At 39.2% G+C, this 24122-nt stretch overlaps 2 protein-coding genes across 29 annotated transcripts in view; one reads left to right on the top strand and one right to left on the bottom strand.

The window, feature by feature from the left end:
- The window catches only part of ATR (ATR checkpoint kinase), a 38055-nt gene extending 36082 nt beyond the window's left edge, over positions 1–1973 (bottom strand). For 2 of the 3 annotated variants that reach the window (XR_014933197.1, XM_015871457.3), the window contains exons 1-2: positions 1635–1973; positions 267–358 (exon numbers count right to left, since the gene is read on the bottom strand). Coding sequence is in view for 2 of the 3 variants with exons in the window: in XM_015871457.3 (XP_015726943.2) it covers positions 267–358; positions 1635–1693 (151 nt within the window). In the remaining variant the exon portion in view is untranslated. The remainder of the gene's footprint in view (positions 1–266; positions 359–1634) is intronic. The other variant, XM_085512964.1, reaches the window with a different exon arrangement.
- A 14-nt stretch (positions 1974–1987) lies between these two features.
- The window catches only part of PLS1 (plastin 1), a 34691-nt gene continuing 12556 nt past the window's right edge, over positions 1988–24122 (top strand). For 12 of the 26 annotated variants that reach the window (XR_014933205.1, XR_014933204.1, XR_014933203.1 and 9 more), the window contains exons 1-8: positions 2031–2149; positions 9016–9105; positions 18216–18324; positions 20105–20268; positions 21494–21623; positions 22091–22223; positions 23093–23174; positions 23887–24052. Coding sequence is in view for 20 of the 26 variants with exons in the window: in XM_085512983.1 (XP_085369109.1) it covers positions 18255–18324; positions 20105–20268; positions 21494–21623; positions 22091–22223; positions 23093–23174; positions 23887–24052 (745 nt within the window). In the remaining 6 variants the exon portion in view is untranslated. Of the gene's footprint in view, positions 2156–9015; positions 9106–18215; positions 18325–20104; positions 20269–21493; positions 21624–22090; positions 22224–23092; positions 23175–23886; positions 24053–24122 lie in introns of all 26 variants that reach the window. The other 14 variants (XM_085512985.1, XM_085512996.1, XM_085512984.1 and 11 more) reach the window with 9 other exon arrangements.

The raw sequence follows: 24122 nt of genomic DNA on the forward strand, positions 1-24122 counted from the left end.
AAAAAGAATTCTGAGTGTTCATATTCACTTTATTTTTTACAATTATAAATTTGTAATTTATAATGTATATTATTTATAGTAATAATATAGATTTGTCTTATTTCATAGCAAGTACTTAAACAAGGAAGTTATTAAAAATTAAGATATAAACATTACTGCATTCGAGTGCTAATCTCTGTTGAAATGAGTTGTAACTTGGGTCTGTGTTGAATTACTTAAAACATACATTGGATTACCATTTGAGATACCAGACATGCAATACTCACCCACATCTACATCTGTCAGGATTCTGTCAATGAACTGGCAGAGTATTTGTCTTGGTTTCTGAACAACTGCATTGTATTCTTCCGGACTAGCACTAAAATTAAAAGCATGATATTTTACCTGTTTTAAAATACAGAATAATTCATGTCCATCTCAACAACACACCATTAAACTCCAAGATGGTTCATTTTTTTCAAGAAGTTTCCAAAAAAGAAATGCCACTGTTTTTCTTGTTTTAGTGACCAGTGTATTTCAAGCTCTTCTCTTCCCTACTTTTCCTAGGTAGAAAGCTGTATGAAATGCTGAAAGCCATTTACTTTTGTTATGCAATTATGTTTGACATACTTTACACACAATTCTGATCTATTAAGGTCACACACTACATCAAAGCAAAACAGATTTAGTGTAGAAAAATAAAATTAAAAGCCTGTTTTGCTTTTGGAATTAACAAATTATTCAGCAGACCAACAACAGGTATACAGGGTAAGAGGTGCCAGCAGCACCTCAGGTGACTGAGATGTAAGTACCTTCATTAGGTCAAAACGTCACAGTATATTCACATCTCCATGTCACCTAGTTGTCTAGCACTGAACAAAGCTGCAGTCCTGATGGTGCCATTAAAACTCCAGAGACAAACATTAATTCTCTCTACACAGATGGAGGAGATACAGAACCTGGGTGTCAAAAGCTCCTATATTGCTTTCACCTTAACCTAGAGCAGCCTCAGTCAGCTGAGCCAGACAACAGCAATTTCCCATCTGTGAGAACGTGTGTAGTACATGACTGCAGTACCTCGAAGCCTCAAGTACATACACTCAATCCATTTTATACAATGCAGATTGCAGAGTAGGGACCACGAATAGCTCCAGAGAAGCCACATTGGTAGGATGCCTAGCACGCTGCTGAGTAACTTGCATGCCCATCAAGCACTATAATCAATCTATCTTTCCTAGAAACTGAACAACAGTGAACCAAAGTAGCGACTTGCAAATGTTCTACCAATACACCACAGACCAATTTTGCTTAGCGCACTGCCTTACGGAGCAAGGAATGCAAGCTTCGGCTCTTCCCCTCTCCCCCCCATGATATCTGTGCTGCTTCCCAGTCAGCAAAGTCCCGCTGTGAGCAGCACGGAATGTTGGACCCCGACAAACCCCCATCTCTGGATCATAGAGTTTGATTCCGCAGGTCATCGCCGCTGCCCCCAGGCACGGCCCAGGATGGAGCAGTGCCCCATGCAGGCAGCGGGGCGAAGACACCACAGGAGGAAGACGCGGGTTCAGCCCCAGAGCCCTCAGAGAGGTGGGGAAGAGCCCTACCAGCCCCAGAACCGGGCCTATCCCCGGAGCTCCCCGCCGGGCTGAGCCTACCTAGCGAGCTCCCGCAGCGCCGGGATCATGGAGGCCATCTCCAGGCCCTGCTCGGCCATGGCTGCGGCTTTCAACCGCGCCGCCGAGGCGGGAACTGCGGGACCCGCGGGACGGCGGCCGGCAGGGCCCAAACAACCTCCGACAAACTTCCCCGCGCCACCCCGCGGCTCTGCCGCGTTTAACCGCTCCGTCCCCAGGCTGCGCCCCGCCACCACAAGGGCTCGACCAGGCTGCCCGCGGCACCGCCACCCTCAATGCACGGATCCCTGCGGCACAGCCCACCGCAATCTGCCACAACGCGGCACCAGCCCCACACCCCGCATCCCTCAGGCGGGAGGTGCCCGGCAGGCCCCGCCCCTCGCCGCTCCATTGGCCGCCCTGGGCAGCAGGTGGTTTGTGCTGCGGGAGCCGGAGCTGTCGGTGAGTAGCGGCTCGTTCGTCTGGTGCGTAGGAGCGGCTGCCGGTCCGGTACTCATCGCTCCGGTACTTATCGCTCCTGACGGTAGCGGCGGGGGGTGCGTGTAAGATGCTGTTATCTTTTATTTCCAGCGTTCGTTGCTCTCTCTATACGGCCCTTTAAGAGCGGTTCGGTATTTGGGGTTGCGAGCCCCCGCTGTGCTCTGTGGGGCTGTGAGGAGGGCGGCCCGAGAGGACTCGGGATGAGCCCCGTCCTTCCCTGCGGGCTGTTCCCGTCCGCCGTGTGTGTGTCAGCCCAGCACTTCGGTGCTTTGGGACTGAAATAAAATCCTCTCAGAGGGTTCTGGTTCTGCTGCCAGTTTGCACTGGGACGTGGCCGAATCTTGCGTGTGAAAGGGCTTAGGAAACTGTCTGTGTGTGTCGTGGTTGTGTTTCTTTACTGATAGGCGTCTTTAGGGAGCCTATTGCTGATGAACTTTCTCTTCAATAAGTAGTTTTTAACCTGAAAAACACACGTTAGCTATTTCATAAAACTAGTCTGATGATGCTTCTAAGGCAGCTAACAAAAGGAGGATCTATTTGGAATACTTTTAGAAACTTAACAGAATGTATTTGAGTTTTATCTTTGTTTTCTAATGAATATTTCCAACAAGTATTTTTGTCTTCATAAACTTCTGAGAGCTTTCTGGGGGCAGTTGGTGGCCAGGAAGCAAATGCTCCACAGCTGTGTGTGCTCTGGTAAAGGAGCTGTGGTGGCTCAGGAGGACCCGGCATGTCTGGGTTTTAGTGCTGGTTTTATTTAGAACCCAGTGTTTCCTATTCAGTTTAAATAAGAAACCTTGTGTTGTTACCCTGAAAGTAGCTTTCTGATTAGCAGCTTCTAAGTTTGAGACAGCAGTGGTGTGAAGAAAGGTGTGACCGCTTCTTAAGGTGCAGTGCTTCTTAATTTGCCAAATTAAATCCCATTGATACCATAGCTGATAAGCTTGAGGAGGATAGTAAGGTGCCTGTTAGGTTTGTAGAGGAACCTGAGCAGGGTATGTTTCTTCAGATTTAAATCCAAAGAGACAATATGATATGCTTATTAAACTATATAGGTACATTTCTCTGTTTATAAAGCATAATTTGGGTATGTGCGGTGCTTAATGGGAAAACTAAAAGTACATTTGTCTTCAAGTGTTCCAGGTTGTCAGTAAGATCTTACTAATAAAGGTACTGTGACAGCATTTCCATTTGTCATAGGTAGAATGCTGTATAAATTCATGGTGCAGTTTCTTCAAGCACTTACCAAAGTGGTAATTCAGGCTTCTTTCTTCAGAATTCAGCAATTCCCTACAGAGAAATCTGTTTCTCATCTGTCATTGGAGTGGGTCTCAGAGGTTTTGCTGGTTCCCTGTTGCAAAGCTCCATCGGCTGCTTCCTGACAAATATTGTCAAGTTTCTCCTGACTGAGTTGTGTGCACTAGAGAGTCTTATAGGACCCACTGTGTTGTGCTGTAAGAAGTCTTCTGGGTGCACCCCATGAGATACTCTGCTAGATCATAGCATAACCTAGCAATCTTCAACCCTCTGAACACTAGACCTTCCTCTTTGCTTTGCTGGAGCGCACAGCGAGAAACTCAAACTCTTAATTCATCTTCTTTATCCCATTATTTTCTGGTGCTTACATTGCCTTTGCTCTCAGGTGAAGTGGAAGGTTTTTTGTTTTGTTTTTTTTCCAGCAGCAGGGTGACTCACTGCTATTGAAAACAGTGTGCCTTTGAGACCATTCTGTGCCTTCTCTTCCAATGTAGCTCTCGTGTTGGTGAAATGAGCCTTGCGTGTGCTGAGCTCGCAGCCTGCAGAACTCAGGGAATCCATGCAGGAAGGCAAAGTTAACCATTGAATTAGTGTGTGTGACAAGCTTCATGCCCAGCTGACTTCCCTTTACCCTTGGACTGCCCAGGTACTTGTTAGTTGCATGGTACTTCCACACCTGGGCTTCTTTTTAGCTTTCATTTTCAATTTATCAGGTACCTCTGTAGGTCACTGTAGCATCTTAGTTTAAGACACCAAGTGATGGGACTTTGCCTTGGAGCAGCTGATTCCAGAGCACAACAGCGTGTTTGCTGCCCTTTAATTCCCTCTGTTAGTCAAATTCTGATGTGCATTTACAATTCATCTTGGGGCTTGTCTCTGTGGGTGTGTGAGATGTTTCTGATGTTTTTGCAGGGATTGCAGTTAAATCTCAACTGACCCTTACAGTCAGATATAAGTGATTATATTAAGACTTTTAACTACCTACACATATTTAATGATGCCTGCATGAACTGTGAGACTTGAATACTACCCAGGCTGTGTTTGGTGGTCAAAGGAAATGTGACGAACTGTTCCTCTTGAGCTGGGCTGAACAGTTTCCTGCAATATCAAGGTGTGCTTATGGCTTATCACATGTGTGGCTGCTGTAATTGCATCTGACTGTATGATTACTTGAAGACAGATTTCCATATATAGTCACGGAGGTGGTTGTCAGGGTGGATGGCTGACCTTTGAACGTATCGCCTTGTTTCTGCACGCCGTAAAAATGAGTATTCTGGACAGCTCTGCTTTTAATATGTGCCTGTGCTGAACAATCAACTTGCCTAGAGTGACGGTGCACAGGTTAAATGTATATGAAGGCCTCAATATTGATGTGACAACTTTTAATTTAAATAAGAATTGCAATAGCAAAAACTGTTAGGACTAGGCTGGATAGATTCTAGTCCTGCAAGCATTTTTTTTGCGGTGTGGATAAATGTCCTTACGTACTCAAGACTGTTAGTATAGCAAAATTAAAATTAAACATAGGTGCAATTCGGAGAGAAAGTTAGAGTAGAACCATAGAATCACAAGGTTGGAAAGGACCTAAAAGATCTTTTAGTACAACCGTCCTACCATTACCATTGCTACCACAAGCCATTAAACCATATTTCGTAGCTATTTATATATTCTTTGGTAATCTGGTCATATAACAAAGCAACAGTGACTGTGCTTTTCCATTCTATGTAACCACCACAACTATTACAAGCTAGCTGCATGTATATCTGGTATTTCTATCTTGCTTTATCTTAGTGGAAAAGTGTTATTCTTGAAGTTATCAACTGTGAGGAAACTCATGGGAATGTGTTTTTTCCTGTACCAGTGTTACAACATTGAGACTCTGGGATCTGATAGTTGTTGAATGAAAGCAAGATGCCTGGAATTCACTGCTGGAGGGCAGAATTTGCAACATCTTAAATGCCAGTTAGTTGCCTCCTGTTTTACTGCAGTTAACTGAAATATTTTCGTGGCGTACACCAGGATGTGTGGAATGCTTCATTTCTGTGATAGTTTTCGCAAGGAAGCCCTAAAAACTCACTGGGTCTGCATAAATGGATTAAACGAATGTAGAACAGGAGTATGGCGAGTAAAAGGATCTGATCCTAGCAAACAGGATTATTACTGCAGAAGGCTCTTAGTGTGTGTACTGGACAATAAGGAAACAATTGATGGTAAATGTAGTGCTGGAAATGATCCTTAGCTAAGTGACTCCAGCTGCTATTGCTAAGCAGTACCTCTCATATAAAAATTACTTTTGAGGGTATTCTATGTAGGATGCTGTATCATGGACTGATTTCAGTCTTGACATTCAGTGATTGCAACGTGGTGTGCAAAGGGAATTAACAAGAAACCCAACAAACTATGGTTAGTTAGACCAGGTTGAATAGGGATCAAGGATTCTAGTTTACTGGTAGAACCAGTTCTGCACTGTCATCATGTCCTATCACTTTTTAAAGAGTATTAAATCATCACTAGCTATGCACGTAAAGAATGGATGCAAAACTAAATGGCAAGGGTGACTTCTCTGTTATCTAGTGGATTGAGTTTGTGATAAAATGGCTCATTACACGACTCCAGCTTTGATTAATACTAAATGCCACTTAGATCCTCATTACATACCTTATTATTTGTTTCTTTTCTTCTAAATGTAAATTAGCAGATGAATTACTGGATGGTTTTGGATATGTGTGCTTGATTACTGCTATTATTAGAGGTTTCTGAGGAGAATTAAGGCAGTGCCTCACAGCGGCTCATCAGTGACACTGGTATTGCTCGGCCTCAGGAAATAAATAATGCATAAAGCAGACTGTGTGCTTTTGGTGGAAAAGGGATTATCAACCTACTTGTGGGGTTGTGTTGTTAGTAAGAAAAAAAAGGTGCTGGATCCAGTATAATCTAGTTTTATTGTCTGAAAATGTATTAATCTTTTCATTTTGTTAATAATCCTTCATACATTTTGGAATGTACTGTTAAAATTATTGCTATGGAGTCAATGTTTGCATCTTGCTCTCAGGAGAAGGCAGGTCTTCGGCTAAACAAAATTTGATGTGAGCAGGAAAACTACATTCATCTTTTTGCATGTGTGTCAAGCTCTTACTCTTTTTATCATTAAACAGTACTGATGGATCAGTAACAGCTCAGTGTATTTTTTCAGTTGTCTCCTTTTTACTAAGTAAATTAATTAAGATCAAAGCACTTAAACTCAGGAGGGTTAATCCACATCAACTAATCCTTTCTCAACAGACTAAGCATATGTTGCACATGCAGTTGGGTCCTGCTGTAGTCTGTGCTCTCCCCCAAAAATGCTTGTGTCGGTGTTACTGAGGGTGGTGTGGCTTCCAGCTGGTCTCCTCAGCCACGGGACAGAATGGTGGGAGGGCAGGAAGGCTTCTCCCTGAGTATGTGAATGAGAAATAATAATAGTAAATATTTCTGTGCCATGTTTTGAAGTTTAAAAATAGGATGTAAGGATAGATTAGTATTTAATGTTGGAGCAATAATTTGGGGGAGCTTAAAAATGAGTTCTTGTTGTGAGCTCACACTGTGCAGTGTTCCAGTGAACAACATGGTAGGCTTGTACAGCTTCAGTGAGGGTCAAGGGGAGGAGAAGCCACACAGTGTAGATTTGCAGCTAATTTAAAATCCTGAATATTTGCTTGTTTAGCTGAAATGCGGATAAAATGAAAATTATATCTTGAGAGCTCTTTTCTAGAGGCGTGTTTTGCCACTGTAGAAGAACTGATCAGTCGCAAGACAGTGTATCCAAGAGTTGATCACAATTAAGTTTTTAGCTACTATTTTTGTTTCTGAATGCATGGAAATTTGCTCTCCATGCGCTAACAAAAGAGTTGCAATGAAAGAAGTATTAAATATTTTACTTGGAAGGCTTCAATCACGGTTTGAAAAGACTGAATGTTATCTGGCAGTTCTGGAAAACAGGCCAGCGTTCAGCTGTTACTTCTGGACAGTAATTTAAAATGCCTTACTTCCTAATTATGTATACATAGGCAAGTGTTAATTTTGTATTCTGCTGTATGAGGTAAATGGTACATGCTTAAAGGATTGCAGGTGCTTTTATCTGTCTGTTATCTGTACCCTACATCAAACTGGGATGGGGAGGGTGTTAGAATTTTTCTTGTTCCTGTTGGATTTCCATGGAGCTTGTTGTCTTGCCTGCCTTGGATTAATGTAGGCTTCTACATGATACCCTATGTGACTTGCAAGTCAGAGGCAAACCTTATGTATTACAAAAATACGGTACCAAATAGCAAGAGGAAAGTCCTGCAAATAAGGTTAGAGGAGAGCTCAGAGGGAAAAGCAGTGTCCTACCAACATTTCCTTTCTCAAACACCCATTGTAGCCAAACTGGCCAGGCTGGAAGAGCGCTCTTAATCCTGAGGAGGAGATGGGTACCTTTGAAACATTTCAAGCGCTTGTTTTGGAATACAGCTGTATCTTGCGTTTAAGTTTCTCACCGGTGACAAGTGACAGGACAAGGGGAAATGGCCTCAAGTTGCGCCAGGGCAAGTTTAGTTTACATGTACTTTGCAGAGAAATATCTTTTTCTCCTCCAACTGTGATTTAAAATGACAGTTGTATGTTTTCTTCTGGCCTGATTAAGAACAACAGTAAGAGCAAACAAACTTTGTGTGCTTTGGATACTCTTCTAGTTTAGAAGCTAAGACAAAACTCTGTTCAGTTCTGGTCGATCTGATCTTCTGCTTTGCTTCTTTTATCCCCTGCACTTTTGCAGCACAGCTCTGTAAGACTGGGAGCTCCTGGATGGGCAGCACTGACTGACGCATCTGTGGTCTCTGCAGCAACTGGGAGGCTTTAAAAGGCTGCCGGTTGCTTTTGCTGCATACTGCAGAAGACCCTCCCTCTCTCTCCAGCTTGGCCAATGATGAAAGAAAAGCAAAAATAACCTATGAATTTTCCATGACAGAAAATCCTGGCGTGGTTGTAGTGTAGTAGCTGATCAGACTAATCTTCTAATAATCTTTTGAACCATGTAGAGTTGAACAAGGAATTAGCAGGTAACAGAGAACTGTTTTGCCCTCTGGCAATTAATGAAAACTTAAAATGCTCTAGAAACGCAGAATAGTTGGGTGCTGTTTAGTGACTGCAACTAACTGGCATCTAAAATGTGCTGGGATGGAAATGGAATTGCTGGGGAGAATGAATATGCGTTTGTTGTTACTTGTAATGATCTTCACACGATTAACTTCTGGGGTGACCTTAAGACTAAGTTCATTAGTAAGAGTTAGCCAGCGTCTCTCTTCTGGGTTTCTGGTATTTGTAGCAGCTGAAGGGTTCTGTGCACAGCCTGGCAGGGTGCATGCTGACAGATAAAGGCGGTGGTTTTCTATTGGGTGCTGTAGCTGCACCATTTTAAGATCTCCTCTCCTTCTGCTTCTTGGGCTGTTTGTTCATTGGTAGATTTGTTTCTGAGTTTACATTATAAATTAGGTGCTAACTCAGTGTTGTTTTTAACTCCTGGAGAAGAGAAAAATGATCCATAATGTTCCAGCTGACCTGAGAAAAAGATGTGTTGCTTTAAGTTATGATTAGTGGAGAAGGAGAAATTACTAAATTACAACGAGTATCTTTTATTTCACCTCTTAAGCAGCACCAAGTCTTGAAGAAACAGGGGCTTGGGAGCACTGGCAGCTGTGTAAGAGACATCGTGAAATATTACAAGATTAAACAGCCGAAGGTGAGTACACATTGATTGTAGCTACTGGAATGTAAAAGCCAGCAAACTCTGACCAACTGAGACATGTAATGTGGGAAACTGGGACATAATATTAGTAAAAGGAGTTTTTCTTTGAAGCTGTAGGTGACAATTGCTGTGCTAGAAACTGGTACCTAGCACAGAAAAACTGTGCTATTTGTTCATTTTCATGTTTGATTACCTTTACTTCCCCACTATAAACGCTTCGCATCACACTGTATTTGCAGCTGATTGCCTATAGCAGTACTATCCCTTTCAGGAGGGTAATACTTCAATTGTAATTTAAAGGAAGACTATGAGACTGAGTCAGTGACTTCCGGTGTTATCAGTTCCCATATTTTGATGGAGCTTTTCAGTACTCTGCCCATTTCTATGGAATGAGCCTCTTGTGAACACATGGTGAGATCTGAGCGCAGGTTTGGCTGCCTGCATAGGTGAAGGTCTTACTGATAGAATTGTTTCAGTAAGAATTTCAGCTTTTGTTTGCTAGACAGGATGTGTACTGCAGAACATTTATGTGGGAATTTTCTATAAAATACTGCTGTTTTTATTGACAATTTCAGCTCCACGTTAGCAAAAGCTGTATATATGTAAACCTAGCCAGAAAAGAAGAGATTAAGTATCACTAACTGGTGTGTTTTTTAACTCTCTTCCTTTGCTGTTGTAAACTTGATATGTAATGTCAGCCTGGGCACAAAAGAATACCTTCAGGATGGAGGGCCTGAATTATCTTGCTTTGATAGTGTATCCTTTCCATTTATATTTCAGTGAGGTTTGCTTCAGGGAAATGTGACAGTTAAATCAAATTTGGATTTTTAAAAAGTATATCTATTTATCATAGCTGTGAATGACAATCAAATGGACTTCAGCACAAACTGTTTCCTACTTTTTGCTGAATTTTCTTTATGTTGATGATGGTTACTTTGCATCTAACATGCATTTGCATGGAAAAGCTGCTGTGCGACTTTGATGCGTCTTACTGAAGTTTCCCTGCTGGATTTGCATGTGTGGATGTGCACCCTGTGCTGTGGGACTGTGTTGCTAGCTCAGCCCACCATGTTTTCTTGCTTTTGGTGGCACCACCTGAGGTACCAGCTTCCCTCTCAAGGGTCATTTTTGTTTTTCTGTTAATAACTGCATCTTTCCCCCCCCCCCCGTCTGTTGGTTGAGCTGAGTTCTCAGCACCCTGATTAGCAGAGGGCTGCACAGATGTTCTTAACACATGCTGTGTCACTTTGTTAATCTCCTAATTAGAAAGTGTGATTTTTGCCAATTCTGGCCTCCTGGAGATGTGCATTTACCTGGTGGATTACTGGGTGGCTGCTCTGAGCAGTGCTGTACTTACCAGTGAGGTAAGACATGGTGTAGGAGGAGCTGGAGAGGTATAGTTACTGGGGCCTGGCATGTCTGTGTGATGGAATCCATGTGAGTAGTCAGCATGGGACATAGGTTTCAGTATCATAAAATAGTTTTTGGAGAGAATCCAAAAATCTATGTGATAGATGATAACACAGGAGATAATAGTGAAACTCACATGAACTGCAATAATATATTACATTGATTGAACTTCTTGTAAGAGGCGTACATGTTTTCTGCTCGGGAATCAGCCTGTTTCCCTGGACCAGAGTAAATATGACTGTGGTTGTGCTTTCTAAACAACTTAATGGTGGTGCTGATAGTGTGAGGCAGTCTCTTCCACTGAGTCACCTTAATCTACTTTGACCCACATACAAACTGTTACTGCCCTGTTAATTAACTTGAAGCTAGCTCTGCAGTTATGGATTACTTTAAATACAAATATTGCCACCTGTAAAATAGATAAACGAGTTTTTGGCTTTGTAAACAGTACCTTTAAATGTTTAATTTGTATTTTAAAAAGGCAAACAAATCTTCATACTCTTTGATAAAAATGAGCTGAATGGGGGTAGCTCCACTTCTGCTAATGTTATTTTGAGTTACAGGATTGGCAGTGTTCTAGTGAGTCCTAAACAAAAGAATGTTCTTTTGCATGAGCTCCTATTTGCCAAGGCATTTCCCTAGTCCCAGTTTTCTAGATGCAATTTTTGCCCATTCTTCCCAGTCCCTTTTTGTAGTTGTGGTAAGCAGGTTTTATCAATGAGTGCAAGAGCGTCTTACCTGAAAATCCTGGTATCTATTTTAAAATGCACTGTTCTATGTCATTGTGTTTTTTCCACGTGTATAATGAACAATGTAACTGAAACCTTGAGATACATCTGTATTTTCACTAACAATGGCACATCTATAGCAGTGGTAAATAAGAGCTGATTCCTTTTCTCTCGGGGCAGGGAAGGGGGAGGATCACTAGAAACAAGTAGCCTAAACACAATTTTTTTCAGTAGTTTGTTTTATTTTACGGTGTGATTGTCAGAGGTTCTGAAGATCGGCAAATTCAGCTGATAGCAGTTGTAGTTGCTGGAATTCCCAAGCCTGAATAACTTGTCTGTAGTGACTCTGGTACCTCTGTTGTGGGTGATACCTGATCAGGTGCATTGTGATCCTCTGGAAGACATTCCCTAAGCACTTGTGGCAGTAACTGATCTTGAGACCAACTGTGAGGCTCAGATAGGGTGTTTCAGAGCTTGAAGCTGTACAGCAGAGGCACATTTTTGTATATTGTAAGGCCGTGAAGACATTTAACCTTGCATACCTCTAGCTCAGCGACCAAACTTTCTGTCTGGAAAAAGGAAAACTAAATGTCTTTAAAGGGCAAGATAGAGCTAATCCTTTTCTTCTGCAGATTCTAGCAAAGTTCTTGTTTATTTTATTTCATTTTCTTGAGAACATAAGCTTATTTTATTTATAGGACCTAAAAATATTCTTAGTGAAAGTAGCGTCTTACTAGTGGATAGTTGCTATGTTTATGTGAAATATGAAGTCTTTATGTCTTCTGTGATAATTTCCCAATCAAATGTTCATGTTGTTGAGGAATTAAGCAAATATATAAAAATATTCAAAAGTGAGCATGAGAAGAGCTTAGAATAACACAACAGGTAACTGAGATTTATGGTTTGAGTGCATTCAAATTCCCACAGTGCTTTCATTTTCCTTATGTGCCTGTGCTTGTCCTGGCGAGAGTTAATGAACTTTCACCAAGACAAAGGTTATATGTAATAAATCTCAGACTAAGTGCCCCTTTAGCAGAGTCACTGTGTCCAGCCTTTAGTTTGGATCAGAGTTCTTCAAGTTTAACCATGGCAGAGATTCTGTATGGAATTGATTTTGATGTCCCTTCACTTGTTTCTTATTATAACACAGCTGTTGAGTATTTTGTTACATACTGTACTTCAAATCTCTTCATTCTAATTTAGTGGAAAGCTGATGTGTGTTATATATGACATGCAGACAGATGAGAATTCCTAATCTGGAAGCTCTGATAAAATCAAATGTGAAGAGAGTATCTTCTCAAAGCTGTGACTTTCCTTCAGGTGACGGGATGTCTTGTTTTGGAAAACCATCTATTTTTTCATGATCTGGAGATGGCTTGTTAGCAGGTAGGGAGCCCAGGATGCACTGCATTGCAGATACTGATTAAACTTCCTTACTGTTCTGTGCCACTTGTACTCTGAAACCGGCGTGTTCTCAATGATTGTGTTTTATAAACATGACAAAATACTGTTAGCAACTAGTGTTAACATCAGAAAGTCCTTGTTAATGTGCATGCAACTCTGTGGGGCCAGTGGTGTTGATCTGTATTATTTCAGTATCCCAGTTTAACAGTGTTTAGATTTGCTGTTGAGGATGATGTGCTCGTTGAAAGCAGTTTGCTGTAGTTAAGCAGCTGATGCAAGGAAAAGGCAGAGTTTTGGTCTGCAGGCTGCTGTGGGACTGCGCAGCCTGGGGATCACCTCTGTGCTCAGCTTGGGACCTTTGGAGCTAGAGGGGTAGGTGTGTGGAGCAGTGGCAGGGAGCGTTCCTGCTTGCCACCCTCTGTTCTGCACTACAATGTGCCTATTGCAGGTGAAACGGAGGAGTACAGCCTCAAGGAAACCTTGACACAACACACTGAAACAGGAATTTTAAAGAATTTTATATATCAGACTGTATCTGGGTTGACATTGGGTGAGCAGATGTTGCTTGGCCAGTGGGTATGGGCAAGGCTTGTTTCAAGCCCCTGTTCCAGAACAGAGAGGAGATGAAATGCTTCCAGTTTTTTGCTGAGTGCAGATGGAACTTGTCAGACTTTGAGGAAAATAGCCAAAGCAGAAAAGGTCACTCATGGCCTGAGACAATCTCTTTGGGCAAATTCAGCCCAAACTGTTCTTGTAGCTGAACTGCAAACACCTGAGAGTTTCCAGAATGTTTCTGGAAAGCTATTTCTATGAACTCAAGGTGCAATAGCATTGTTTCAGAACTACTTTTTCAGAGGTGGTCCTTCTGGCATGGGTAAGTTTTCCATTGATGTTTTCTATTAGTGCTGAATGCAGCAATACAAAGCCCAGGCAGACTGAGATCGTGTTGAATGATGTATGTGAAGGAAATGGGCTGAAACTGATAGCATGGATGAATTTGCATGGCTGCTCTGTGCGCTCAGCAGCCAAAGGAAGCCAGGGGCGTTCTGTTTGGTTGAAAAGGTAGCTCTCTAAACTAAATGTATCTGCTTTGTACTAGGTGGTTCTTCATCCTGATTTAAGTTTCACAAAATGATTCTGCTAATGAGTTTTTAAAATTTATTTCTACAATAATTGAATTCACATAAACATACAGTAATTACTAAATACCTTTGACCATAAATGTCTAATGATAAATTTAGCGATGTTTATAAACCAACACAGAAAAGATGCATCTTCAGACCATTTGATGTAATGAAGGTTCACACTGACTCTATGATTTTTTTAAAGAACTATTTTGCTTGTGTAGTTTGTTTTTTTTTATGTAACAAAATAGAAGTTCAAGTAAGGACTTTCTAGTTCATGTTACTCTGTTAATGGCTGTACCTGATAAATGATACACTGCCTCTTCTTTTCTTTCAAAATTTAGTATCGTGCTTCAGCAGTTGTTCTTTTTTTACATGAATGCACATCCATTTATATATATGTTCACAGGAATGCATATATGCACAGAAATGGATATATATAAATATATATATATCCATATATATTTTCTTTCTAAGTCCCAGTGTTGATAGCCCATTGTTCTGCAGGTGTATTGGATTCCCCCATTCTACCCTAAGGGAACAATTAAGTCATCTTTCACTTTCGATAGCACTGTGCATAATTCACGTCTCTCTCCTGCAACTCTTTCCTCTGATACAAGACAAATTATCTTTCTGTCTCCTACACAAATTTTAACTCTATCAATATAAAAGTAATGAAATCACTGAATACTACTAAGTGACTGTTCACTTTCTCATCAAGATTAAAAGACCACATTAAAAAGTTTTATGTGCTTGTACTGGAATACCTAAAATAAATTACACACTGTTTAATGATTCAGTTGGCTATTCAGCTTTTTATTTGAAGGTCAAGAATAAACCTGGTGTAAGTAAAAAGATCTTTCAGTGTAAGATGTGAAGAAAGATTGGATGGGAGTTCTACATAATTGAAAAGACATTAGAGATGTTTGCATATGTATTTATATGTTCATATAAAGCTGAAATTCTGTCTATCAATGGCAGTTAATTCTAATGCTTGCTATTTACGCAAGTCTTTTCCTTGGTTCCAATATATTTGCTATTCTTTTCCTCTCTGACGATATATGATTTGCTCTCCATACTGAATAAGGAAAATAGCTGATGCATATCCTCATTATAAAGTTCCTTTTTGTTGTCTTGTACCTTTGTTTCTCACTAAAGCAGAACAAAACTTCTAATTTAATCTTCCAAGAGCTTAAAATTTGGCCTTAGGAATCCTAGATATACTACACTTTGCATTAAACTGTATATCATCTTGAGTCAAAGCCTGATGAGAAAAGAAGAATTTGAATACTTTGCAATTGAGATAATAACTTGTTGTTGGCATCTGCTGTCATAAAAGCAGTAATTTGTCTGCACTGTCTGTATTTGGTAAGTGCAGTAGCTTGGCTGCTATGATGCAGAAAGAGTAGCATTTGCACCAGTGATAGAGAAGTGTGTTTTTAATACCAGATAAAAAGAACAGTAACAAAAGAAAATAAGCTCTTGAGTCAGCTTTTGTAATGTCTGTTGTGGTTGTAGAAGCAGCTGCAGCATGAGAACAGAGCAAATAGAATCAGAAATGAAGAGGTGGAAAAGAAATTGCCAATTGCCTGCAGGGATAAAGGAAACCATTGGGCCGGATTTCATATCTGTTGGTCTTTTTTTTATTTTTTATTTTCTGACAGCTTTGGTAATAGGTAGGAAAGAGAAGGGAGTTGCAGTTTGGGCTGCTCACTTTATCCCTGGCTTTTCCACAGCTGCAAATGCGCTTCCATGCACAAAGGAGTTCTGTGATACCAAGCAGTAATTTCTATTATTTTCAGATGTGGAATGTTTCCAGACTCCCTTGTATTGTCTTCAGAAAGCCTTCCAGGAGGAGCAGAAGGTAGGCTAGGGACACAGAGATGTTGGCTGTTCATGCTAAGCATGTTGGCTTAGGCTCAGTAGAGCATAAGGGATCCTTTCCCCCAAGAAAACAAGCCTCATCCTTGGGCAGAAAGAGATGGCTTGATGTAAGCAAAGGCTACAGAGTGTGTTCATCTCATATGAACACTACCAGGGTATAGATAAATGTTATCTGTAAATGGATATATATTATTAGCAGGTGGCCAGAGTTCCAGTGGATGTGTATCTTTGTAGACTTGTTGTCTTGTCAGAACTGCCCTGGGTGGTGATGTGTGTGAAAGGGATTTGTTAGCATGGGTACAGTAGCTTCCTGATTTGATATTGAAATCGTCTGGTATGTCTAAAAATTCTGAGTACTGGCTTTGCTTGCTCAAACTTGGTCTCTTCTGAATGCCAGAACAGTAATTGCAGACTTCTGCCATTTAATTGACCAGCTAATTTACACAGTAATTATGTAATAGGGTATTTAATACTGTCTCTTTAAAGCTGAGGTATTAGCTTTATTTATCTGCTTCCTTGTAGCATTGTTGTTGCTACACTGTTACTGAAACAATCAGTGTTTTTGGACATCCAAGAGTGCTGTTATCTGTAAGAGTGTGATGGGAAATCTAAGTAATCATAATAAATGAAGAGAGGCATAAACTGAATTGCAACTTTTGAAAAACTGCTTGAAAAAATTTTACTTGTAGTAAAAATAAGCAATTTAAAATGTGAACAGTATGACAGAAATGTTTTTTTTTGCATCACGGTGGCTAAATATTCCACTTGGGCTTTGACATCTTGTTTTTGTATGTTGAGGTGCTGTCTTCCATGTCCCTGCAGCTTCAGCTCTTTACATTTCCCTAGTAAATTAGATTTCAATGTTTGCATTTTTTTCAGTTCATTCTTTGCTTCTTCATTTTTAGTTGCATTATCAGATTTCTGTTCAAGGTATTTGCGCTTCCAAAAACAGGTGTACAAAGTTTTCATTTGTTTGTTGCTTTATTATGAAGACTGGTGTGTGCTGCCAGTAAGCTGAGCAAAATGGATGAGTGGGATTTTAAATCAAGTACTTAAGTAAGATGGAGTGACATGAAGGAAAAAGACTTAACTCACCACCCACACTCAAGGCTGTATCCTGCGTGACTCACAAGAGCAGACTCAGCAATGATAGACAATATTAACATAGGTGAAGCAGACAGGATTTAGTTATAACAGCACATGTTTGAGAACTCTTCTTTAGCATCAGAGAAGAAAACTAAATAAGTGTGGATTTACTTGGGGAAAAAGGCGGGGTGGGGGGGAAAGCAGAAACTTTACCTGCAGTGAAATCAGTTGTGTGGTACTTGACTTTCTTGTTCTTTTGTACAGCAGTGCAAGTGGAGATAAAGAAATGCTTATGCTGCAGGTAGAGCCCAAACGAATGGATGAATATTTCACTTTTGTACTTTGAGACAGTCACTCACTGTTGTGACAAATGTTTCCTTAAGTTATTTGCTTGAGTGGTCTGGCAGTGCATCTGCTACATTAAAAGCTTTCTTCAGTCTCTTGATACTTGTTTTCCTTAACATCCAGGACTTCAGCTGAAGTTGCTGAGATTCTCATACAACTTTCAAGCCATTTACTTTTTGAAGAAAATGAGCATAAACTTTAAAAAGCAAAGACAGAGCTCCTGTGAAATGAGAGTTCCAGCACCATCTGAAGCATGCTGTGCACCAGCCCGGTGCCTTGCACTGCTCTGCCATGCTGAGATGAGTGACACAGTAGACTTAATTGTGTGCACACACAGCACGCACATAGTGGAAAAAGACTAACGCAGTTATAACCTTGCACATTAAGATAATTGAGTGCAACTTCTGTTCAGACTTGTACTGTCTAACCAAAGGCTGAATCACTCTGGTGTAGAGAGTATAGATAAGAGGAAACAAGTAAGTATTTGTCATAGGGTGTTATTGTCGGCCCTTGGGCATGTGTTTTCAGTTTGGATTTGCATTTTTATGGAGTTGGGTGGAGGGAGTGGCTTCATATTGAGAGTGCTGTCAGTGAGCTAAGTTAAGGTGCTTTATTCCCTTATTTGAGGGTATTACAATGTCATGGGCTTGTCGGGAGATGGTGACTTCTGTAGCAGCTGTGGAAAGATGCACTAGTGTTCACTGCTGCTGGGCAACTTGAATGTGTCCCACTGAGAATTACTGTGCAAATGCTTAGTGCTTTGCATGACTAGATCTTAATGCTAACCACTAACCAGCAATGATGTTACATTGTATTTAAAAATTAATTTCTCTAAAACCTGTTTTTTGAAATATGAGGTGATGGTTTTCGTGTTGGAAGAATGCTCAAATATTGGGAATCAATTGTTGTTTAATACTCTATTTGAATGAAATAGTCTGGAGTATGGAAGTTGGTGTTGCCACTGTAAACCCTCAGTTCCTATTAGAGAAAATTCCTGTGTGTTTCATATGTATCAGGCCTGGAGCTGCCATTCATGTCTGGCGCCTCATACTGAAAACTTGAGTCCCTTTTGTTTTTATTATTTAGCCGATAAAATGTAGTATTTTCTGTCCATTATTGTTAGGTATAAGCAACTGTGGACAGTGCTTCTTGCTGTTAGAAGATGGAGAACAATGTAACTACCATCTCTCGTGAGGAGCTTGAGGAACTAAGAGAAGCATTCAATAAGATAGGTATGTTTTGACTAAGAAAATCATGAGGTTGCCAATAACCATGAGCCATGTCTGCTTTTGGAGAAGAAATCTTTGTGGAACAGTTTGTTTTGATAGAACTGTTTGCTTTTTTTTTTTTTTTCTGTTGCCGATAATGACTAAGAAAATAGAAATGCTTACTTTAAAACTTCTTTTCACTAAAATTGTGTATTTGTTAACATCTTTGAATTTCAGCATTTAAATCACATGAATTAATTTAACTTTGCATGATGAGCAGTTGTAATGTTCATGAATTCTTTATAGGTCTCAAAATTCAATTATTGGAACTTGTTAAATCTGAAGAAAATTTTGCTTTGATTAAAACTGTTAAATATTTTTATTGATGTGGATAATTGACTGTTTCTGCTTGGCTTGCATTCTTTCAAATAGTAATTTCTCTTCTTGTTTGGATGTGATTTTGTGTTTTAAGTTAGCTAAAATATATAAATAAAAGATATCTGTCTTAGCAGCAGCTGAAATTGGTGTCAGTATCTCCAAAATAATGTACTTGAAGAGAAAATAATCCTACTTAAAACAAGTGAAAAGTTTCTTGTAGGGTTAAGGCATGGGAATCACTTGATTTAAAAACTGTGAAGCAGCTTAAGCTGAAAAGTCTTTGGTATTAGATCTATTCAGCTCAGTAAAGAGGCTACTGGAAAGCTACGTTAGAAATGCATAGCTTTGTGAGTAGTATGAAAGGATAAAATGGGTATTACTCTGTTTCTGCAAATACAGGTGTCAGGTGGAATCCAGTAAAGCCAAATAAAAATAAAAAATGCAGTTATTTTTACCTTTTTTTAACCTCTTGTTAGTACTCAAATGTGACTTCCTTATGAAGCAGTGCAGAAGCTATTTAATAACAGTTAGCTATGGTCAGGGATCTTATTGTATTAAGAATTTAACAGCTTTCTGTACTCACATTGGCCTGATCAGAATTTTTAATTCTTCTGCCCTTTGGTTGTGTTGTCCATTGTGAGTCAAACAAATTACACTGAATCTGTGTTTTACATGATGCGGCCATTCCCTTTTTTTATGCAATAGTGGAGCTGTACCACATGTCTTGCTGAAAAAAGCATTCTGATCCTGTCTGTATGTGGACATTGTTGCTGTGGTTTTGGGAGCCCAGTGTAAGTGAAGGAAGCAGCACAGATTGCTCCCAACAGAGCTGGTCAGTAGATTAAGCAAGGTCACCTTTAAATCCAGGATGATCTGTATTTATTTATTGTTCTTCACAATTAAGACTTATCACATCAAAAGTTTTCAAGACAGAAAATCTCTATCGGGTAATAGGATAAGAAACAAAGTATAGAGTCATGTAGAGTTTTTGTGAGTATGTTTTAACAAATATTTGCATCAGATTTGAATTTGCTAATTGCAGGTAGAATAACACTGACAGTTAGGATATAATAATTGATTTTTCCTTCTCTTTAAGGTTTTCTTGAGAACTTTGTTACTCTTAAAAAAAAACAAAACAAACAAAAAAGCTTAAATGTTGCTATTTACAAATTTGCTATTTTGTCATAGCTGTGCTTTTGGATTTTAATATAGTTCCTGAGAAAATACAGAGCAGGATGTCACATTTCCCATCTGGTTGTGTATAATCCACAGGTATTCCTTCATGCTAATGTGTCTATGTGTTAAAGTCACAGGAAGAAATATTCTTTTCCTATGGCTATATTTCCTGCACTTTATTTATTTTTAGTAGTTAATTTACTAGATCTTTTACATAAGTATAAAACCAATTTGTGTTTTCACTTTGCAGATATTGACAACAGTGGGTATGTCAGTGACTATGAGCTTCAGGACCTGTTTAAAGAAGCAAGCCTACCACTGCCTGGTTACAAAGTCCGGGAGATCATAGAAAAGATTTTTGCAGTAACAGATAGCAGCAAGGATGGGAAAATAAACTTTGAAGAATTTGTCTCTGTAAGATATTTCTTTTGGACTCTCTTTAGTTCAGTTGTTTGGTTTTAATAACCAGTCACTAGAAAATGAATATGAACTAATTATTAAGCTACTTTCTATAGAATAAAATGTGATGTTCTTTAATACGTATGGTGTGCTTAAAAATCTACATGTGATATGCAACTACAGTGTATTAGAGATGTGTGACCTGGAAAGAAGGTGTCTAATGTTGATCAGGAATACAGGAAAGTTTCTTTCAGTAGCTCCCTCCAGCTTTGCAGAGAGTGCCCTTGAGGAGAACTGATATTAACATCATAACAAACAAAAAATGTTTAGGTTGAAATGCAAAAGTAATGTTGTGCTGCTCTACCATCAGCTCCTTTAAATACCCAACCATTGGTTCTTTCTACAGTGCATCCTGTAATCATAGTGCTATGTAAGATGTTACTTTGCCTGTCTAATGTGATGGGAGTCTCTGTACCAGCCAAAATCTATTTTCTTAACATCAATTTCAATTTCCTTAACAATTAGGGGCTGGACTACAGATTTAAGAAACTGCTGGCCAACTGTTGCACTGCTAATAGAGTTGTTTATTAGATACTGGCCTTTGTGAACAAATTTGAAGGGCTTAGATCTTTTTTTTTTCTTCCTAGTGTAGATTATCTTCTGTGTACTTTAAGAGAACAAAAAGCTTTTGAAGCTGTTGGTTTGTGTGCATTTGGTGATGGCTAGTTTTTGTTTTGTATTTATAGTACTGCTGCTAATCACAGCAGGTTGCTTATTTAACTAGTTATTGTTTCTTTACGGGATTCTAATTTGCAATGGTTCATAGGCAAGGTGCAATTATTTGCATCCAAGTTTTGAACTATACCTGTAGCGCAGTGAGTTGTGTCTGTTACCTAAACCTCATTGTCAGTTTTGAGATTTTTACAGTGTTAGGATAAATTCGGGATGAATCAGTATATCTAATGTGGTTTATGTTGTAGGCCCTTAGGAAAAAAATCAGTCCACTTGCTTAAGGGAATGTGTACTTGCACATGATGCAGTAACTTTTTTACTACAAAATTTATAATGAAGCAAATAGAAGAAATATGCTCTAGTTGAAAATGTGTTTTCAGGAGTTACTGTAAATAACAAAGGTAGGAAGGTTCTTTACTGATTCTTGAGGACTTAATTTCAAACAGTTACTTAAATTTTAAATCATGAATTATCAATCACAAAATGATCTCTATCTTTCTTATTGCAGTTAATTCAGGAATTGAAAAGTAAAGATGTTAGCAAATCTTACCGAAAATCGATAAACAAAAAGCTGGGTATTACAGCACTTGGAGGAACATCAGCAATATCTACTGAGGGGACACAGCATTCTTATTCAGGTAACAAATTTAGACACCTTTTCAGTTTTAGTGGAGAGAAACTGACTCATCTAGAGTGCAGTTCATCTGACCTGGCTCATGAGCTGTATAGTTTATGATAAGATGAACTGTGCACTAGAATTTCACATTTGAGGAATGTGATGAGGTTCAGCAAGAGCAAGTGTAGGGTGTTGCACCTGGGGTGGAGTAACTGTTTGTATCAGTACAGGTTGGGGCTGACCTGCTGGAGGGGAGCTCTGCAGAAAAGGACCTGCTAAATTTTCATGCTTTCCTTCAGAAAATCACCAGTTGTTCAGAGGGTGCAGTAAGGCAAAAATAAGTGTGTTATGGCCATTTTCCCTTCCATGACTCCTGTGGAGCTAAGGAGCTTTAATGCAGATGAATGTCTTTAATCTAAATCTGGTGATCAGTGGTACTTGTTCATGGAAATGAAAATAACTTGTTTAAATGATATTTTTTCCTTTCAGAGGAAGAAAAAGTTGCTTTTGTTAATTGGATAAATAAAGCTCTACAAGATGACCCAGACTGTAAGCACATTCTTCCCATGAACCCATCAGATGCTAGTCTTTTTAAATCCCTTGCAGATGGCATTCTTCTTTGGTGAGTGTGGGGCTGCATGGAAGAGAAGAAACTCTTCTCAGAGGTTAAGTGCTGATCACAGTGATGTGAACTGTAAAGCTTCTGACAGGCTTCAACATCAGGACTTAGCTAATAAATATTTTAACCAGTGTGTAGAGTGGGGAAAAATCTATATCCCTGTAGAAATTTTGTTTCTTCTTCATTTTTATGTGACTCAGTGTATATATTATAGAAGCTTTTCCCTCTTCAGATCAATAATCATAAATGCCAGATATGTACAGGCTGTTAATAATGGAAATAATTACACAGTTCACTTATTCATTAGCTGATATAATTAGAAATCCTTGCAACTTGAAATATGGGTAAGTTACTATATGTACTAAATTATAGGATGGGAGGAACAGAAATCCAAGTTAAATCTGTTGCAAAGAGTGCACAGTATATCTTTTAACTCTACTTAGCTGTAATTTTCTGTTCAGTGAATAATAATTTTTAGCATGATGGTAACAAGGCATCCATAGATAGAAAATAATGTAGGAATGCAGTCCTAAAGAATTACTTAGTACAAATATGTTCTCTGGAGACGGTTTAACTCTGAGTAGTTTACAGTTACAATCTCTCACTATCTTTATTTGGCAATACAGACATGCTCTGTTACTCAGGTCTAAAACCTAATTGCTCAAATTGCTTTAAGTAGGTATTATGTGGGAGTTTTCTGTGTGAATGTACAGTTATTTTTAGGGAGAAAAGATGTGGAGGTTGAGGCTTTTTTTTTTATTTTTAATCTTGTCAGACATTAACATTTGAAACTAACTATAAATATTTTATAAGCCATAATTAAATATTTTCTGTGAAGTGAAAAAATGAATAAACTGACTTTTCTTTCTTAGCAAAATGATTAACTTTTCACAACCAGATACAATTGATGAAAGGGCAATTAATAAGAAGAAACTCACACCTTTCACTATTTCTGTAAGTAAATCTTCCACTTGAGTCTTGTAATCTCTGCTTAATTGAGGAAGATGTGTCAGCAGAGATTGTCTAGAGATAGAATAAGCAAATGTAGTGTATCAAGTATGGTACTGGGAAGGAAAAAAGTAGTAATATGACAGCTGTCTTTTTTTTCTCCTTGGAATTTTTCATGTCTCAATCACTGACTTTACTTTTAGTATCAACGTATTGAATTGCTGTGGGTTTTTTGTTGTTGTTGTTGTTGTTTTTTTTTAGTACTGTTTGTTCAATTACGGCTTGAGTTGCTTTAATAAATATCAGTTGGTGTAAGAGCAAAAAGATTACTATGACAACAATCTCCTTCATAGGACAAAATTCCACGTTAACACATTTCTCCACAGTATAAAGTCCCTGGTGTTTTGGACAATATTTTCTAATCTGTATGTGTGATCATTGTGCACTATAAATAAGGCTTTGATTAATGATTGAAGCAGTGGAAGCTGATCCACAATTTTTTAGTGGGTACGTGTTAATCAGTGTGGATAATGTTTACAGTTATCTTTTGATGAGACGTATCAGTTCATGTAAAGTCTTTTGCTGTATAATGGTCACCACTGAACTAATCATTACTATTTATAGCTTCAGAAACTTTTAGAAAATTTTGTTTTAGTATGGGCTAATCTACTAAGATTCACATCCTCATAAATGTATAAAATGTTGCTATTCCAAATAGGAAAACTTAAACTTGGCCCTGAACTCAGCGTCTGCAATTGGCTGTACAGTGGTCAATATTGGATCACAAGATTTGCAAGATGGAAAACCACACTTGGTACTAGGTCTTCTGTGGCAGATAATTAAAGTTGGTCTTTTTGCTGATATTGAGATTTCTAGAAATGAAGGTAAGAGTAATGCCAGCTCTGGGAGTATGTGGAGTTCTAATATTAAGTGCTCTGAAACCATGATGGCAAT

This window comes from Coturnix japonica, chromosome 12 (assembly GCF_054131305.1).
Source record: "Coturnix japonica strain WE chromosome 12, WE-NBRP24, whole genome shotgun sequence".
Lineage (NCBI taxonomy): Eukaryota > Metazoa > Chordata > Aves > Galliformes > Phasianidae > Coturnix > Coturnix japonica.